Consider the following 18,274-nt stretch of genomic DNA (forward strand, 5'->3'; position numbering starts at 1 on the left):
TGCAACCATGCCTAGAATTTTTTTCTTCTTCCAGACTGAAACTATATTCAGTAAATAAAATCATTCTCCATTCCTCCCTTTCCCTAGCCCCTGGCAACCACCGTTCTACTGTCTATCTTTATTAATTTGGCTACTCTCGGTACCTCATAGAAGGGAAGTCATATAGTATGTGTCCTTTTTAGAAATAAGACTGGCTTATTTTACTAAGCATATGTCTTCAGGGTTCATCCACATTATAGCATGTGTCATTGTGTGTATGTACCACATTTTGTTTGTCTAGATTAGGGGTGTCGAGCTCAATCAGAGAAGGGGCCAAAATCTAAAATCCAGCCTAAATCGAGGGCCAAATGGTTTACTGAACAGTCATAAACTGACAATGTCATAAACTGACAGCGGAGTGCAGTGATGACAGCGCGGTGCGGGCCACATTGCAAGGCCTGGTGGGCTGGATTTGGCCCGTGGGCCTTGTGTTTGACACATGTGGCTCTAGATGGACAGTTGGATTGCTTTCATATTTTTTGCTGAACATAGGTGTCCAAACATCTGTTAAGACTCCCTGCTTTCAGTGCATTTCAGCATATTGGAATTGCTGGATCATGTAGTAATTCCATGCTTAACCTTTTGCACAACTGCTATACTGCGCCATTTCACTTTCTCACCAGCAATGCATGGGGTTCTAAATTCTCCAAATCTTGAGAATACCTGTTATAGTCTATTTGGTTTTATAATAGCTATTCTAATGGGTGTGAAGTGATACCTAACTCTGTTTTTAATTTGCATTTCCCTAGTGATCAGTGATTTTTTTTCTCATCTTTTTGTGTGCTTATTGGCTTAAATATCTCCTTTGAGGTATTCTCTATTCAAATATCTTCTTTGGAAAAGTTGGCTTCTATATCTTCTTTAGAAAAATGTTTTTGCCCCTGTTTTATTATTGGGTTGCTCATTTTTGTTTTGTTGTTTTTGTTGGGTCTCGGGAAATCTTTAGGTATTCTGAATATTATTTTCTTATCAGATATGTAATTTGCAAATATCTTTTTCCGTTCCATGGGCTGCCTTTTCACTCTGTTGATAGTGTCCTTTGCACAGTAGTCTTTAATTTTTATGTAGGCCGGTTTATCTCCTTTTTCTTTCGTTGCCTTATTTTTTGTGTCATATCCAAAAAAATCATTGTTAAATTCAATGTCATGAAGCTTTTTTCCTATACTTACTTCTAAGAGTTTTATGGTTTCAGCTCTTATATTTAACTCTTTAATCCATTTTGAGTAAGTTTTTGTATCTGATGTAAGGTAAGGTATGACTTCATTTTTCTGCATGTGTATATCAAATTTTCTCAGCAATATTTGTTGGAGAGATTCTACTTTCCTTACTGAATGGTCTTAGCACCCTTGTAAAACATATATTTGACTATATATGAGGATTTATTTCTGGACTCAGTTTTATTCCATTGGTCTATATCTCTATCTTTATACCAGTATCACACTGCTTTGATTAAGTTTTAGTAGCTTTGTAGTAAGTTTTTAAATTGAAGTGTGATATCTCCAACTTTGTTCTTCTTTTCAAGATTGTTATGGCTATTTGGAATTTACACTGTCTTTTAGATTTACCCATATAGTTACCTTTACCAGTGCTCTTTATTTTTTCATGTGAATTCAATTTTATGCCTTGTATCCTTTAATTTCAGCCTAAAAGACTTCTATATTATTTTTCAGGAAAGTCTTGCTCACTAGTACAGCCTCAGTATTTGTTTATCTGAAAATGTCTTAATGTTTCCTTATTTGTGAAGAATAGTTTTACTGGATATAAAATTTTTGGTTGACAGTCCTTTTCTTTCAGCACTCTGAAAATGTAATCCCACTGCCTTCTCATCTTTATTTGTTTGATTAAAAAATAAGATGCTAATATTATTGAGGATCTTTTGGATATGATAAGTTGCTCCTCTCTTTCTGCTTTCAAGTATCTCTCTGTATTTTTAGCTTTTAACACTCTGATTATGATGTGTCTATGGGAGGTCATTGAGCTTCTTGGATCTTTTGATAAATGTTTCTCATAAAATTTGGAATATTTTAAGTCACTATTCTTTAAATATTTTCCTGCCACTTTTTCTCTCTTTGCCTCTTCTGAAAATTTAATTATGCATATGTTTGTATGTGTTCATTTGTCCTATAGGTCTCTGAGTCTCTTCACATTCTTCACGCTTTTTCATTATACTCCTCTGATTCAATAAGCCTATCTCTAACTTGACTGATTCTTTTTTCTGTCTACCTACTTAAATCTATTGATGAGCCTCTCTGGTAAAAAAAAAAAAAAAAAAAAAAAAAAAAAAAAAAAATGTTTAATCTTCACATAAGAATATTTTTTATTGAATTTTAGAGAGAGTGGGTGGAATGGGGAGAGATAGGGAGAGAGAAACATCTGTGACAGATGTCTTTTGCATCTGCCCAGACCTAGAACTTTAGTAAGGGCTGTAAACAACTTCTACTTTTTCATTAAAAGTAAAAGGTAATTACTTTTCATTAAAAAATAGTTTGAACTGGAGATTGAGCCTGCAATCAAGGTATGTGCCCTTGTCCGGAATCGAACCTGAACCCTTTGGTCTGCAAGCTGAGGCTCTATCCACTGAGCCAAACTATCTAGGGCCCTCTAGTAAATTTTCATTTCAGTTATTGTACATTTCAACTACAGAATTTGATTCTTTAATCTTCATCTCTCTATTGATATTGAAACTACTACTTGTCAAGTTTTGATATAGTATCAAAGAAAAATATCCATGCCAGCTGGCATGGCTCAGTGGTTGAGTGTCGACCTATAAACCAGGAGGTCACAGTTCAATTCCTGGTCAGGGCTCATGCCCGTGTTGCAGGCTGGATCTCCAGTGTGGTTGATGCTTCTATCTCTTCCTCTCCCTTCCTTTCTGAAATCAATAAAAATATGTTTTTTAAAATCACTTAAAAAAAATACCAAAATTATCTAAAAAGGCACTAAAATAATCCTTCTTCCAACCGTGTATCTCTATAAAGCCAGCTTTGTTCATATAATTCAAATAAAATAATATGTAACATTAAATACAGAAGCAAATAAGAGAATCCTCTATCTCCTATTAACCCAAACAGTTAAAAGATGTACAAAATGTAAAACAATACCACGCCTATCACTATTTTGGTTTGAAAAGCTGTAATTGCTTTTCATTAAAAAATAGTTTGTATTTACATATAGTGGATTTTTTTGTTTTGAAAAAATCCACTATATTAATTTGTTTTTTGTATTAATACAAATTATTTTAAATTTTGTTTTAATTTCTACTATGGTAAATATCAAAAGTTATAACTCAGATAAATGGAAGTTGTTTACAGCCCTTACTAATACTTAAAAAGTGCAGGAGGATCCTAAGTGTGAAGGTCTTAGAACTGCTATACTAGGTTTTGTAAGATTAAGGTCCTAATTACAGACCAACTGGGAAATATGAAGGTAGCTATTGTTTATTACCAAATTCAGCTGTCCATGTTTAGTGCCACTATTTTTGTGTGACTCATCTCCAAAACCTGCCCATTCCCATAGACATGGTGATCCAAACTATTTAATCTGCACAGAACTTCTTAGGCTAACCCTTTATGCTCCTGGAATAGGCCATGCTTCTCTCTCTCATGGTCTTTGTGCAAGGTTGTTACTTCTGCCTACAAAATCTTCCCAGCTTCTTCCAATAATCATATTGATTCTTCATATCTCAGCTCAGAAGTCACAACATCAAGGAAGCCTTCCCTAGTTTCTCCTTCCCAAACCTCTTCTCTGCTCCAGAATTGATTCAGACTCCCTAGTTTCTCTGATAGATCCATGTTCTTTTCTTTCATGGCACGTATCACAATTGGCAATTATGTACTTTGGAGGTGATGTGGTTAATGCCTTTTCCCCTCTTTGAACTTCTGCTCCACGGGAGCAATGTTCTTTTTTGCTCACCATTTTATCCTCAATTTGTATCACAGTGTTTGGCAGTATATGTATACAGAATGATTCAATTATTTTCCAATATGAAAACCACATGTTGCGGCAAGGAATAGTGCATTTTATTGATTGTCCCATCATTTTAAATAGTTTTTCAAATTAGCAACCATGAGCTATGAAAGATCTGTTGAAAACAATTTCTATGATATGGACCTCCAAGTAAAAAGATATGTTAGCAGTACAATCATTCTGAAAGAAATTAGATTGCTTGATTGGCTCCTACAGATGCCATTTCTCAGAACTTTCTCTCAACTCATGCTTTTCAGCTTCCAACCTTTTTAAAAACGAAAACACAAGAAATATTTTCACTAATGGTTTTGCTGAGTCTTTCTCTAAAAATATCTCTTATTAAATGCAGGAGGAGATTGAATTTATATTGTATTATTTCTTTGGGGACTAATGGTACATTTTCCAACTTTAGAAATTGTTTTTAAGACCGCAGAAGTATCAGATTAAACTAATGTGACTACCTCAACACAGTAGTATTCATTCTATTTTCCTTCCAAGAATGGAACTTAAAAATTACTACAGTTATTTATTCTTCACTTTACAATTTATTAACTGAGGGGGTCATATTTCATTCTTCTTCCTCTTGAGTAATTTTGTGTGTGTTTTCATGCAGCAGAGACAAATAGTTTTTCATTGGAAAGCTCTAGCATTTGGCCTTTTTTAATTAGGAGACTGTTGAAATTTGGATGAAGGCAGCATATTGTCCTTCCAGATAGCCAGGTAATATTTGCAAAATCTGTCTAACCATAGAGGTACAAACCCCTTTCAGATACCAAGTCTAGTATACTTTTAACAGCAGTGCTTTCAGGATTTACAGCCTTCGCTTTAGAGCACTCGGTGTTGATCTTATTGCTGATCTAAAATAGTTTTGTTTTACACAGAAACAAATGGATATCAATGCTGCTATTCAAGCCTTGTTTGAATCACATACTGCCCTACAGATGGAGGTAATATATCTAGCTTTATTTACATTGGCAGTCTCAGTATACAAATTAAACAGAAATTTTTTGGAGGCCAGAATGTGGGTTTATCTCAAATATTATATTTAAAACAGATTTAAAATAATGGAGCCATTTTAAGGACAAAGTAAGTGATTTTAATAAATAGAAATATATACATAAAATTTTAAGGGATACATTTAAAATAAAAATGTAATATCATTAAAGGATTTTTATAAGGAATGTGGTACTATTGAAGAAAAATAACAAAATGAAGTTGTCACTTCTTAACATGAAACCTATCATCACTACTTATTTTTCTTATTTAAACTCTATTCAATGTATAATTTAAATAAAAAAAACATTATGTAGTAGGCATAGTAATTGTTAGATTAATGCCAGCTTAAACACTAGACTTCTGAGTATAAATTTAATCTCTATTTAGGATCAAAATTAATAAAGCATACACAAATGCCTATATTTAAATATAAGCCATTTCTTACATCCTGCTCCCAAAACTTTGCACACAATAGGAATACATTTTTCTTCTGTTTATCATTAGTTACCTATTGTTAATGGTTAATCTATGTGTTTTTGCTAACATCATTTTTATGATGATTTGGCAGAGCTACCAGAATACTGAAATGACTTTAATTGACTACAGTGCAGAGATATTCAAAACCCTGAACTACCTTAGCAATTTACTGCACAGCATCAAGAATCCTCTTGGCAGTCGCGATAACCCAGCACGAATATGCAAAGATTTGCTTAACTGTGAACACAAAGTATCAGATGGTAAGTTCTTGGTTTCCTCAAACTCAGATGTGCGATTTCATTTAATCATTTCAGTCAGTGTATTTGAGATTTGCTGTGTGTTCATTCCAAATATTAATTATTTTGATAAAACCCTGGCAGAAGGCATTTTTAATGTCATCAAGAACCAAATACTCTTTGAGGAAGACTTGCTTCAGAGTATCCTTTTCTGAGGGCTCACCTTGCAAATGTTTTCTACTACACATCCTATTGATCCCTAACTTCTCCCACTCTTCCTATATCACTTGCTTACACTTTGTTCTTAGAATGTGTCACATTCATGTTAAAATTAAAATGGGAAGGGGGGACTTTTGGGTTGACAGGAGCCCCTATCAGGACCCCCAAAGTTGGCAACATAAAGAAATATATCATAGAACTCCCTCCACCTCCTAAAATTAAAGTGTTTACACGAAATGCAATTTACATGCCTCATTTCATAATTGGTGACTACAAAAGCTAAGTGGTTTGTTATTTTTCAAATTTTCTTATTTCTACACAGGTAACCCCTATATCCATTAACTAGATGTGCAAAATAAATTTAAAGTAGAATCAGCAAGGAAACATTTTTTGTTTGTTTTTTGTTTGTTTTTTTGTTTGTTTGTTTGGGGAGAGGGGGCAAATTATAACCATTCTTTTTTACAGAGAGGAAGGGAGAAAGATAGTTAGAAACATCAATCAGCTGCTTCCTGCACACCCCCCTACTGGGGATGTGCCTGCAACCAAGGTACATGCCCTCGATCGGATTCAAACCTGGGACCCTTCAGTCCCCAGGCTGACGCTCTATCCACTGAGTCAAACCAGTCAGGGCTATAACCATTCTTACTGATTTTTTTTTTTCAAGGAAAAGTTTTAGTGAGTGGAGTCGTCATCATTATTTGATGATAATAAGGGGAAATGCTGTCTGCTACAATATGTTATTTAATTTTAATTTTTATTGCTCAGCCATAGAGTCAATATTAGTAGTTATCAGTTTTTACTAAAAACTCTAGTACAAACATAATGACACAGAAGCTGATTTGGGGGGAAAAACTAAATTATATCATTCTGTAGGGTGAATAGTAGTCCATATTTTATTTATTTTAATTTTATATATACATATCACATAAACAAATGCAATTTTTTGTCAAAAAGAAAATCTACTTCCATTCTAAAAATACAATGAAAATATTAATTTTATATCCTATCTAATAAAAGAGTAATATGCAAATTGACTTTACCCCCTTTACCCCCATAAGCCATGCCCACCAGCCAATCAGGAGTGAGTATGAAAATTAACCCAACCAAGATGGCTGCAGCCACAGAGAGACAGGAGGCTTGGGTTTCCCCAGCAATGGAGGAAGCCAAGCTTCCCCTGGACTCCACTCAAGGCTACAAAGTTTCTATTATTGAAGATAAATAAATCCCAACAAAAATGGCCCAGCCATGGAGCTAGAGAGAACAGGAGGTTTGGGTTTCCTCTGGCCATGGAGGAAGCCAAGCTTCCTGGCCTGCCTTGGTCTCCGCTCAAGGGTACAAAGTTTCAATTATAGAAGATACATAAATCCCAGATACCAGGGCCTCTGCTTGGGTCATCAGGGGGCATGGCCAACCTGCAAACCACCACAGGCCTGTCGCCCAGGTCATCCCATGCTCCAAGGGAACCACCACCCTGATCCTGGACACCCTTCAGGGCAAACCAGCTGGTCCCCACCCATGCACCAGGCCTCTTTCCTATATAATAAAAGAGTAATATGCAGATTGACATCACTCCAACACACAATATGGCTGCCCCATGTGGTCAAAGATGGCTGCCCTCATGTGGACACAAGATGGCCACCACAAAATGGCCAGCAAGGAAGGGCAGTTGGGGGTGACCAGGCCTGCAGAGGAGGGCAGTTAAGGGCAATCAGGCTGGCAGGGGAGTAGTTAGGCATCAATTAAGCTGGCAGGGGCATGGATGGGGGTGATCAGGCTGGCAGGCAGAAATGGTTAGGGGCAATCAGGAAGGCAGGCAGGCAAAGCAGTTGGGAGCCAGCAGTCCTGGATTGTGAGAGGGATGTCCAACTGCCCATTTAGACCTGATCCTACCAGGGCAGTCAGAAATCCCTTGAGGGATCCCAGATTAGAGAGGATGCAGGCTGGGCTGAGGGACACCCTTCCCCCCCAAACACCCCCAACCCCCGATATATGAATTTCGTGCACTGGGCCTCTAGTATATTAATAAAATGTTTAACTTATACATATATTTTATACCCTAGATTAGTGTAAAAACTAAAATAATGTTTATATTTATAGCTATCCATAATAATTCTAAATTAGATTATTTCCCTTCATTGAGGGCATAAAAATGCAATTCTATAGAATAAAGATATCATAAGACATATAGGTCAGTGAAATCTAATTCAAGTTCTGCCTTCCTTGTTGGAGAAATAGTTAATTTATGTGTATTGCAAGATATAAGACAGGTCTTTATGCCCAAAAATACTTTTATCACTAGGAGGTGGTAAGTGCTATAGAGAAACACAACACACCAGTTAAGAGGAATATGATAGAAAGTGGAATGGGGGTGAAGTTAGATAAGAAATCTCTGAGAAAGTGACATTTGAGCAATATCAAGAGGAGGTATGAGAGCAAGTTCCAAAAAATCTGGCTAAGCAGTATTCCACTACATATATAGGGTGGAGAAAAAGTAGCTTTACAGATATGAGTATGGGAAAAACAAAGTTTATTCTTATATTATTATTTACTAGAGGCCTGTTGCATAAAATTTGTGCACTGGGGAGGGAGGGGGTGTCCCTCAGTCCAGCCTGCACCCTCTCCAATCTGGGACCCCAGAGGATGTCCAACTGCTGGTTTCATCCTGATCCCTCTCGCAATCCAGCACCACTGGTTCCTAATCACTCACCTAGCTGCCTGCCTGCCTGATCGCCCCTAACCGCTCTCCCCTGCCTGCCTGATTGCCACTAACTGCCCTCCCCTGCTGGCCTGATCACTCGTAACTGCTGCTAGCCTGATTGCCCCGAAACACCTCTGCCTCAGCCCTGGCCTCTGTGGCTTTGTCTGGTAGTATGTCTGGAAAGATGTCCAGAAGATATCCAGTCTAATTAGCATTTTACCTTTTATTAGTATAGATTGTATTATTTTCCATACAAACATTTCCCTGCCCTATTTGTACCACATCATCTTTATCTAATCATCTATCAAAGACATTTTGGTTATTCCCATGTCTTATCAAGCCAAGATTTTGAAGAAGATAGAGGAGTGAGCACAATAGTTAGAGCTACTTTTGTCCTGGATGTGTTTAAAACTGAACAGTATCTTTGATGGCTTCATAAGGCTAGGGTCAAAAGTAAGAATCTGTGGTCCACCTAAGGTAGGACTTAGGCTTTCAAAGGACCCCATTCTAGGAAGAAAAGGGGAATTCATACAAATTATAGCCTAGCTTTACCTCATTCAAGAATATCTGTCATTGCATTTGGAATAAGATGCAGTTTCAATACGCTAAGCCTGTTATTCTGGAATTAATATACTAGCTCAATACTTTTTCAGCCTTAGTGTTTTCTATAGGCTAACTGTAGGCCCCATTTGATTCTCCTGGTCCTTCAGTGGAGACAGTCTTACACTGGCTGTAGGGATTTTAGTTTTTCCCACTTACAAATCTGATGAAAAGCACAAAAATGATAATCATTTTATTGTACATTTTGCTTTCTGAAAATAAAAATAAAGCTTTATTGTTTTCTTTTTATTATAATAAAAATATATTTTACCTCAGGGAGATTGCCATAGTTTCTTCTATTATTTAAAAGAACATATTCATTTTAAAAAATATAGAACAGAATATGCATATATCACATTAAGTCCAATTTTTCTATCAATTATGTAACTTTAGACAATTCACTTTAAGGTGTTCAGCACATCTTATCTGTAAAATGAAGCAATAAATTCAGCCACTTTATCATTTTTGTAAAAATTATGAAATGCCTGTCCTTAGATTGATAAGTATGTGAAAATATATTTTCAGTATTAATTTTATATAATGCTTACACCTTCCCATTTATTCACTAAGTATAAGTATTTCTATAATCTAAGTTACTTTACAGGTAAGACAGAATATATATTTAAAGTATGATAATTTGTAGAAATGTTTCAATATTTTCATATATTAAATGTCTTTATGGTTTATAATAAATTAATAGGAAAATATTGGATTGATCCAAATCTCGGATGCCCTTCAGATGCCATTGAGGTTTTCTGCAATTTCAGTGCCGGTGGTCAGACATGTTTATCTCCTGTTTCTGTGTCAAAGGTATGTATTGAATTTTAGAATACATGTAGTAATTGCTCAAAATTAGTGAACAATAATTTTAAAAATTCTGTCACTTTAAATAATAGCAAATTTTATGAATGGAAGCAACATACTGTTCTCTACCATATGTAAGAAAGAAATGTTTTGTTTTTGAAAAATAATCCTAGTTAATCTTGACATTTTGATTGTGTATTTTTATGATTGGTTTCTCTTGACTTACTCTACTTATTATGCTTTTAAAAAAAAATTAACGTGAACCATATGTTTTTATATAGGCACATACATTAGAAAATCCCTAAGCAGCTGCAGGGGTTGTAACCAATAATCAGTTCCCTTAAATTTTACTGAAAATTATATTATCACTAGAGGCCCAGTGCACAAATTCGATTTAGAGCTGGGGTCCCTAGGCCTGGCTGGGTGGGATCAGAGCCTATCAAGGCCATTTCACCCAGTCCCTATTGGGGCAATTAGGGACAGCAGGTCAGGAAGGAAGGACTGTGGGAGGTGGCTGCCCAGTGGGGAGGGGCTGATTGGGGCCAGCAGGCCATGGATAGGGACTGTGGGAGGTTGCCCCCACTCCACGAGAGGTTGGCTGTAGAAGCGCACTGACCACCAGGGGGCAGCTCCTGTGTTGTGCATCTGCCCCTCAGGTAGTGTGTGTCATAGTGACTGGTTGACCGGTTGTTCAGTCCTTCAGTCGTAATAGTCACTTAGGCATATATATATATATATATATATATATATATATATATATATATATATATATATATATATATTGCATAAAATTTTACTGGAAATTATGTTACCAATAAAAGAGAAATTTTTCCGTAAAACTTGCCTTTTTTGTGTGATTGAGCACAATATAACCTCCCATAAACATCCATTGACTATTATTTAAAACTTCTTTTAAGTATAATTCTATAAATCAAATGTTTAGAATGAATGAAAGTTAGCTTAGTGTCAGGCTGGGTGTTATAAAAAGCATTTATAAAACCTAAAGCTTAGTTCTACCTATAAGATGTTGAAGAAATCAAAATTGCATTTCTTTTTCTGGTTAAACAACCTTAGTATTACCAAGAACTTATTTCTCATTGACCAAGAACAGATACATGTACCTATTTGTGTTGTAACCATGAGTTTAAAAGCAGCAACTAAAATATACAGTCTGTTAGTCTCTCCAACTATTTATTGTTAGACTGCTCTCTCATCTTAAAATACCCACCTTCATTAACAAGGGTGTTTCACCAGTTCATCTCAATAGGCATTTACCACTATTAAGCCCAAAGCAGAGGAAGGAAGTATTCTTCCGTTTTTAGGAAATTTGTATATCTCTAATGAAGAGTGGCATGAATGATAGTCCTGATTCCCAAATACTCACATTATCATCTTCACTTTGAAGAAAGGGATGCCGGTGTATGCAAAGGAGATAGGAGCAGTGTATTTATTTCTGGAAGACTGAATCGGTTCTCCCATCTCTCTTATCCATAAGCTCAAGCAAGGAAAGATTGGGAAGGTGGTGGAAAGCAAAGTAGACTTAGAATTATCGACTTGGGTTCTAGTCTCTAGCCTGCTACTAATCTGGGAAATGATACTGTGAGCCACTAGACACTGTTCTAGGTCAATGGCACTTGGCACCTCAGATCCTCATAACAATCCTGCCACGTCCATTTTATACCCAGCTTAATTAACATGGAGACTAAGGCTTAGAAAGTTTAAATATTTTATAGGTTTTGATTCTCATTTGTTAAATGAAGGCATTTGAACTATTTAGACTCTAATGTTTCTTATGATGAACCTTTCGTGTTTTCATCCTATGTCCTTACTTTGTCTTTCTTTCCCTGCGGCTTTACTTTTTATGTTGTTGTTTTATTTTTTCCTTCTCTGTTACCTCCTAACTGATATTTTTCTAATTTTATGTTTGGAATTTAATATAAATTCCTCAGTAGGAACCATTTCTATTCACTTATGTTATAATCACATCTCTACATGAATAGTGCTAAAATAATAGTAGTAATGGTATTATGTCTAAAGCTTTAAAAAAATATACTTTTTGCCTAACCTTTGAAAATATACAATCAGACACTTGCTCCAGTTTTGCCCTCTATTACTCACTTTTTTAGTTAATGCATGCTCATGCATTCATTAAATAAATATTTATTGATGACTCACTGTCATCAATAAATAATGACTGGAACTGCATTAGAGCTGGCAACACAAAGAATATAGGGCTCTCAGTTAAAGTTACTCAACCAAGCTATCATTACAACTTGTAGCTTATCTTTAGAAACTTTTTAAAAAATAGACAGAATTTATTGTTTTATGAAAAAATTAGTAAAGCATTAATCAACAACAAATTACAAATGCATTTTAGATAGCATTATGAAATCTGTCTTCATTTCTTTTTTTTGTCTTGTCTGATAGCTTAGTGGTCTGCTGAAGCCAGTTGAGACTGGCTCTGGAGAGTCTAGTTAGCATCTCTTCCTAACTTCCTATTCACTGATGCCATCCTGATAGCCTGAAATCAGCCATCCTGGGAGATTTCACACCATGGAAATCAGACAGTGCTACAGATCAGGAATTCCTACCCACCTACCTCTAATCCCCACCCCTGCAAGAACCAGTGGTTAAGCATTTACCAGCACACCCCTGACTGGCATTTAAATGCCAAGAAAAGTAGCTTTCTCAAGGCTATGTTTCAAGGACTTTTCTCAAGTTTCCCCAAACGATACATTTCTCAATTGCCACATCTTATAACATGCATATTGTTTTCATGACATTAGTTGGAGTTTGGAGTTGGAAAAGTCCAGATGAATTTTCTTCATTTACTGAGCTCAGAAGCCACCCAAATCATCACCATTCACTGTCTAAACACTACAGTGTGGACAAGTGCTCAGACAAGTGGCTCAGGATTGCCTATTGGTTTCAAGGGATGGAATGGCCAGATTTTTGAAGAAAACACTCTACTTGAACCTAAAGTGCTTTCAGATGACTGCAAGGTAAGGGAATGGCACTTTTAGACTTGTTCAATATAACTAAATTGAAATTGATAAAACTATAAAATTAAAATAATGAGAATAAGACTTTAATTACAAACTGCTGATACAGAAGGGTAGCAGGTGTTAATGTTCTGATTTATAATCACCCTGTATTTTTCAAAATCAGTCATTTGCTTATGTCAAGTCTTGTCAACTTTAGTCACATCCATTAGTTGTCCATAGATTTTATATGCAAAATAGGTGTTAATATATAAATTTAACTTCTAATTTTTATTTCCTGTATGAGATAATTATATCTCAGATAGATAGAGATAGAAGATGAAGTAGATGATAGATAGATGATAGAGCATATAGATAAATAGATTTCTTTTATATATTTCACCACTGTGCTTCTATATCTCATTACTTCATGACAAAACAGGTTATAGAGGCAAGGCAGTTTTGCTTAATTTTTTCAGTCTTTATACCAGATATCAAACATGGGCATAACTGCAGATTGACTAGCCCTACCAATCAATATTTGAATTATAGCCCTTTTTACTAAAAAGAAATAATGAATGTTATGAAAATTCTATAATTTTAAAATATATTGTTATAGGTCAGATATTGGCAAACTACAGTCCATAGACCAAATCTAGTCCACCATTTATTTTTTGTAAATATTAGAATGCAGTCATATTCCTTTGTTTATTTATTACCTATTAGAGGCCCAGTGCATGGTTTGTGCACTAGTGGATCCCTCAGCCTCGCCTGCACCCTCTCGCAATACAGGATCCCTTGGGGGATATTGGATAGCCAGTTTCAGCCCGATTCCTGCAGGCCCAATCCAGACAGGAGGGAGCCTGATCTTGTGCATTGAGCGTCTGTCCCCTGGTGGTCAGGGCTCATCATAGCAACTGATCAACCAATCATTTGGTCATTCGGTTGCTTAGGCTTTTACAATTATATATATATGAGAGAGAGAGAGAGAGAGAGAGAGAGAGAGAGAGAGAGAGAGAGAGAGAGAGAGAGAGAGAGAGAGAGAGAGAGAGAGAGAGAGACCTGTTGTCATACTACAATAGCAGAATTGAGTAAATGCAACAGAACCTACAACATTTATTACTTAGCCCTTTACAAAAGAGTTTGCCGACTCCAATTACAGGGAATAGAGTTGTCTGCTTTACATACATATTACTAACAACTTTAAGTGTTCTGTATTGTGTACTGTGAAGCCCATAATTTGATACCTGTGACAATTTCCAGGGAACACTACATTTTCATAACATTTCCAGATAAGTAGTGCATGAGTATTTGAAAAATCATAGACAGTCAGAAGCATATGTCTCATTGTGTATAAGTGAAGAGATCTATTTTACCAACAAATTCATTTAACTTTTACAATTTTGTCCAGAAACCTCCAGGGACTCACTACTATTCCTGAGTCACAATCTAAACTTATCAGCTCTTTATTCAGCACTTAGAACAGTCAGTCCCAACTTACATTTCTAGCTTGGGCTTTCACTCACTGTCTACCCTAAACTATGACCAAACTGATCTATTCTTCTCCTCCACCTCCTCCTTTTCCTTCTTCTTCTTCATCATCATGATGATCATCATATCAACAATTCCTACTTATTGGTGGCTTATTATATGGCAGGTACCATGTATCACATACATTATTTTATTTAATAATAATAGCTTCATGAATAAATTATTAGTCTCATTTTATAGCTAAGAAAGCAAAGGCAGAGATCATACAGTTAATGCCACACTGTACTGGTAGGGATTTTTAATTGAAATCTCTTTTAGTCTTCACAATCCTGAGAGATAGTTTTTTATCATTTCCATTTTATATGTGAAAGAAGTGGTGAGACCTGGCTTTCTATTAATATCTCTTCCAGGACAAAATCTGTGCAGTTAACCCCATGTTAGGATTACTTTTACATCTACCTTCTACCTTTCCAGTTGTTTTAATTGTTGTTTTGTTTTGTTTTTCTCTTGACATTTCCTATCTCTGAATGTCCTCCTCTATCTCTCTAACCAGGTGGAAATTTTAGGCATATAAAAAGGCCCATCTTAAATTCTGAATTCATGAAGCTTTCCCTGACTACTCCAGTTGGAAATGAGGAGTTTAGTTCTCACTGTACATTATTTTTATTGCACTTACTATGTATTGTCTTGTATTATGGCTATTTGTTTATGTTTTTCCTCTTACCACCTAGAAGCCAGACTAATTTATTCATCTTTATATTTCTCAAGCACTATAAGAAAATAGAGAACCACATCTTATTCAACTGTGAAAATATACTTAGTGTTCAATAAATATTGCTTAAAAGATTTAGAAGTTAAATCTGTCGATATCTTACATACCAAACTCTAATTCTAGGTATTATATCTAGCATATATGACTTTAGTAATTTACCTTCTGTGAGTTTCAATTGCCTTAAGTTAAATCATCTCTAAAGTTTATGCAAATTTTAAAATTTATACCATGATAATTTGGTGAATAAGTAAGTAAATAAACTCCTGAATAAAAAGCTTCACTGAACTAGTCAATTGTGTTTCTCTAATTTGTTTTATTGAATCTTAATCATAGACTATTTAATGACAATTTCTGTTCAATAATAGAATTTATCAGAAACCAAAGAGCATACTGTAATAAGAAAAACAGAAAGTCCTAGAAGGAAGAGAGGAAAGAAACTATATAAATAGTAACCACAGACTGGGGGAGTAGAGAGCAGAAACCTAAAAGATAATTTAACAGAATTATAATTTACTCCTAACTAAAAAAAAATTGGTTATTTTCTGCCTAAAGTTCAAAAGGGTTGAGATGACTCATTTCTTTTCATTCAAGAAAAATGCCCATCCTAAAGAATTAGTCCCAAATTAAGGAACACAGACAAGGTGGATATTAATTATATTAGAAATAGTACAGCCTTCTATTTTATATCTGGCTTAATGATTCACAAACAACAGAAGCAGAAGGCTAACCTTAGCCTCTAAGACTGGAAAATCAGCATACACAATGTAATTTAGAGAAAGGAATAAGTCCATGTTTTCAATTATTCATAGTAACTGTACTGTTTATTGAGCACTTTGTGCCAGGCATTGTTCTACACACTTTCTATTTATTATCTCTAATCCTTAAAATAAACCTACATTGTCTATGAAAAATGTCTGCTTGAGAATGGCTTCTAAAGAAACATATAAAAGCATTTTGTTCTTATTTTACAGATTCAAGATGGCAGCTGGCATAAGGCAAAATTCCTTTTTCACACCCAGGACCCTAATCAACTTCCAGTAATTGAAGTACAAAAACTTCCTCATCTCAAAGCTGAACGAAAGTACTACATTGAAAGCAGTGCTGTGTGCTTTCTCTAATGTCTCTGAATTAGTTCTGAATTCATGCTGTTGCCCAGGTAATTGCTGCAAAGGGGGAAATATAGACAGAAAGATACTATCATTATGAAATGCATGAAATAAAGCATTGGCTAAATAGTAAAGAATCTCAGGAAGAAAAGATTTTCTCCTAAAAAGGAGAAAAGTCATTCTTTAAAGGACTATTGATAAAGTATTTAATTCTTTTAAAAATTATATTGATCTGAACTTTCTTAGAGAATTCCCTAGAACTGAAGATTTATAAATATGGAATTCTTCAGGGCATCCTGTATTTTTTGACTGAGAGCAAAGTACCCATTAGACAGCTGGAGGTGCAGAGCACTGCGGAGCAATACTGGCTAATGTTCCCAAATGTGCAATGCTTCTGTCTAAATTATAAACCACAGTGTAATATGTCTTATTTTCCCAAATACTAAGCTGTATTCAGGTCCCCAATGGGCATATACATCTTAGCCGGTGGTACACTACCTCTTACGTGTTCCTTTTTTGTGTTGCTTGGTGCTCTTTCTAAAACAAGGTGCTGTGGCTTTCGTAGACAAGTTTATTTCTATGTCTTTGTCATTCTTTAAGAGTATATGTACTGGTTACATCAAGATTTGTTTTGGTTGTTAGTACTTATTTTAATTTCTTTGATCACCTACCTAACAACAAGGAAAACATTATTTATGTGAAGTCTTTGTTCTATTTTAAAATTCTCTTTGTGGATAGGAATCAAAGCCAGTACATTGTAACCTGTGCTTATCACAAGAGAATTGGGAGGTTTCTTTTGTTCTTGTTTTATTTCTTAGTTGTAAAAAATTATTATAGGCCAGCTACATCCAGTAGTAGGTTTGGGTTAGATTTTGGGGGTTGTGATATACTATTTTTAAAAACCCATGATCATCTGGAATGATACTTTATGTATATATATTTTGTAAAGTTTTAATTCAGCAAATCTTTTGCAATTGCTGCTGTTTTAAATTATAAAAACTTTATATTTCTGCTTTATAGAAACTATATATTTTGTAGTATTCAATGATTTTCTTTTACTGTTCTTAAGTTTAATGTGTTGGGACCTAAAAGAATTTAACTTACTAGTCTTTAAAGCAACATCCAGGAAAAAGAAACATAGTCTTTTGCCATTTAAAATAGACTCAGCCAATTTAAACTTTCCTTGTTGGCAGAGAAATGTTAGTTCAGTATTAAAAGAAAAATATTATACCTTTGGTATATAGAAAAGCTTGTACATATGTTATAAGCATACCTTTAGTCACAGCAAACCACAATTACCTATCTATAATAAAAATGTGCTTAAATCTTTTTTGGTGATATTTGTTTGTCTTCTTTTGTTGTTATATCCTTGTATTATGTATGATAGCACCTCTGGCATAGCCCTTCTCTACAATATATGTTTACATTTTTAGAAAGTATGTGCTACAGCCCAGCCGGCATGGCTCAGTGGTTGAGCGTCGACCTATGAACCAGGAGGTCACAGTTCGATTCCTGGTCAGGGGACATGCCCAGGTTGCAGGCTTGATCCTCAGTGTGGACCATGCAGGAGGCAGCCATCAATGATTATTTCTAATCATTGATGTTTCTATCTCTCTCTCTCCTTCTCCCTTCCTTTCTGAAATCAATAAAATTATGTTTTTTATAAAACGTATCTGTTATATATCTGTAAAAAAATTAATAGGGCCTAGTTCCTATTTGTACAAAATGGGGTTATGGCACTGAAATAGACTCATATATGGTCAATTGATTTTCAACAAAGGTACAAATGCCGTTTAATGAGAAAATAACATGTTTTTTAAACAAATGTTCCTGGGGAAACAGATTCCTACAAGCAAAAGATTGAAATGAATCCTAACCTTAAATCATAT

The 18,274-nt window shown here is 35.2% G+C and overlaps 1 protein-coding gene across 6 annotated transcripts in view; it reads left to right on the forward strand.

Annotated features, from left to right (window-relative positions):
- COL24A1 (collagen type XXIV alpha 1 chain) overlaps positions 1–18,008 on the forward strand; it is a 294,053-nt gene extending 276,045 nt beyond the window's left edge. For 5 of the 6 annotated variants that reach the window (XM_084874405.1, XM_084874404.1, XM_084874403.1 and 2 more), the window contains 5 exons: positions 4,887–4,952; positions 5,570–5,738; positions 9,932–10,041; positions 12,822–13,037; positions 16,251–18,008. In XM_084874405.1, the coding sequence (XP_084730531.1) occupies positions 4,887–4,952; positions 5,570–5,738; positions 9,932–10,041; positions 12,822–13,037; positions 16,251–16,397 (708 nt within the window). In that variant the 3' untranslated portion in view covers positions 16,398–18,008. The remainder of the gene's footprint in view (positions 1–4,886; positions 4,953–5,569; positions 5,739–9,931; positions 10,042–12,821; positions 13,038–16,250) is intronic. The other variant, XM_084874408.1, reaches the window with a different exon arrangement.
- The last annotated feature ends 266 nt before the right edge of the window (positions 18,009–18,274 follow it).

Source organism: Pipistrellus hanaki, assembly GCF_964339955.1.
Source record: "Pipistrellus hanaki genome assembly, chromosome: 2".
NCBI lineage: Eukaryota > Metazoa > Chordata > Mammalia > Chiroptera > Vespertilionidae > Pipistrellus > Pipistrellus hanaki.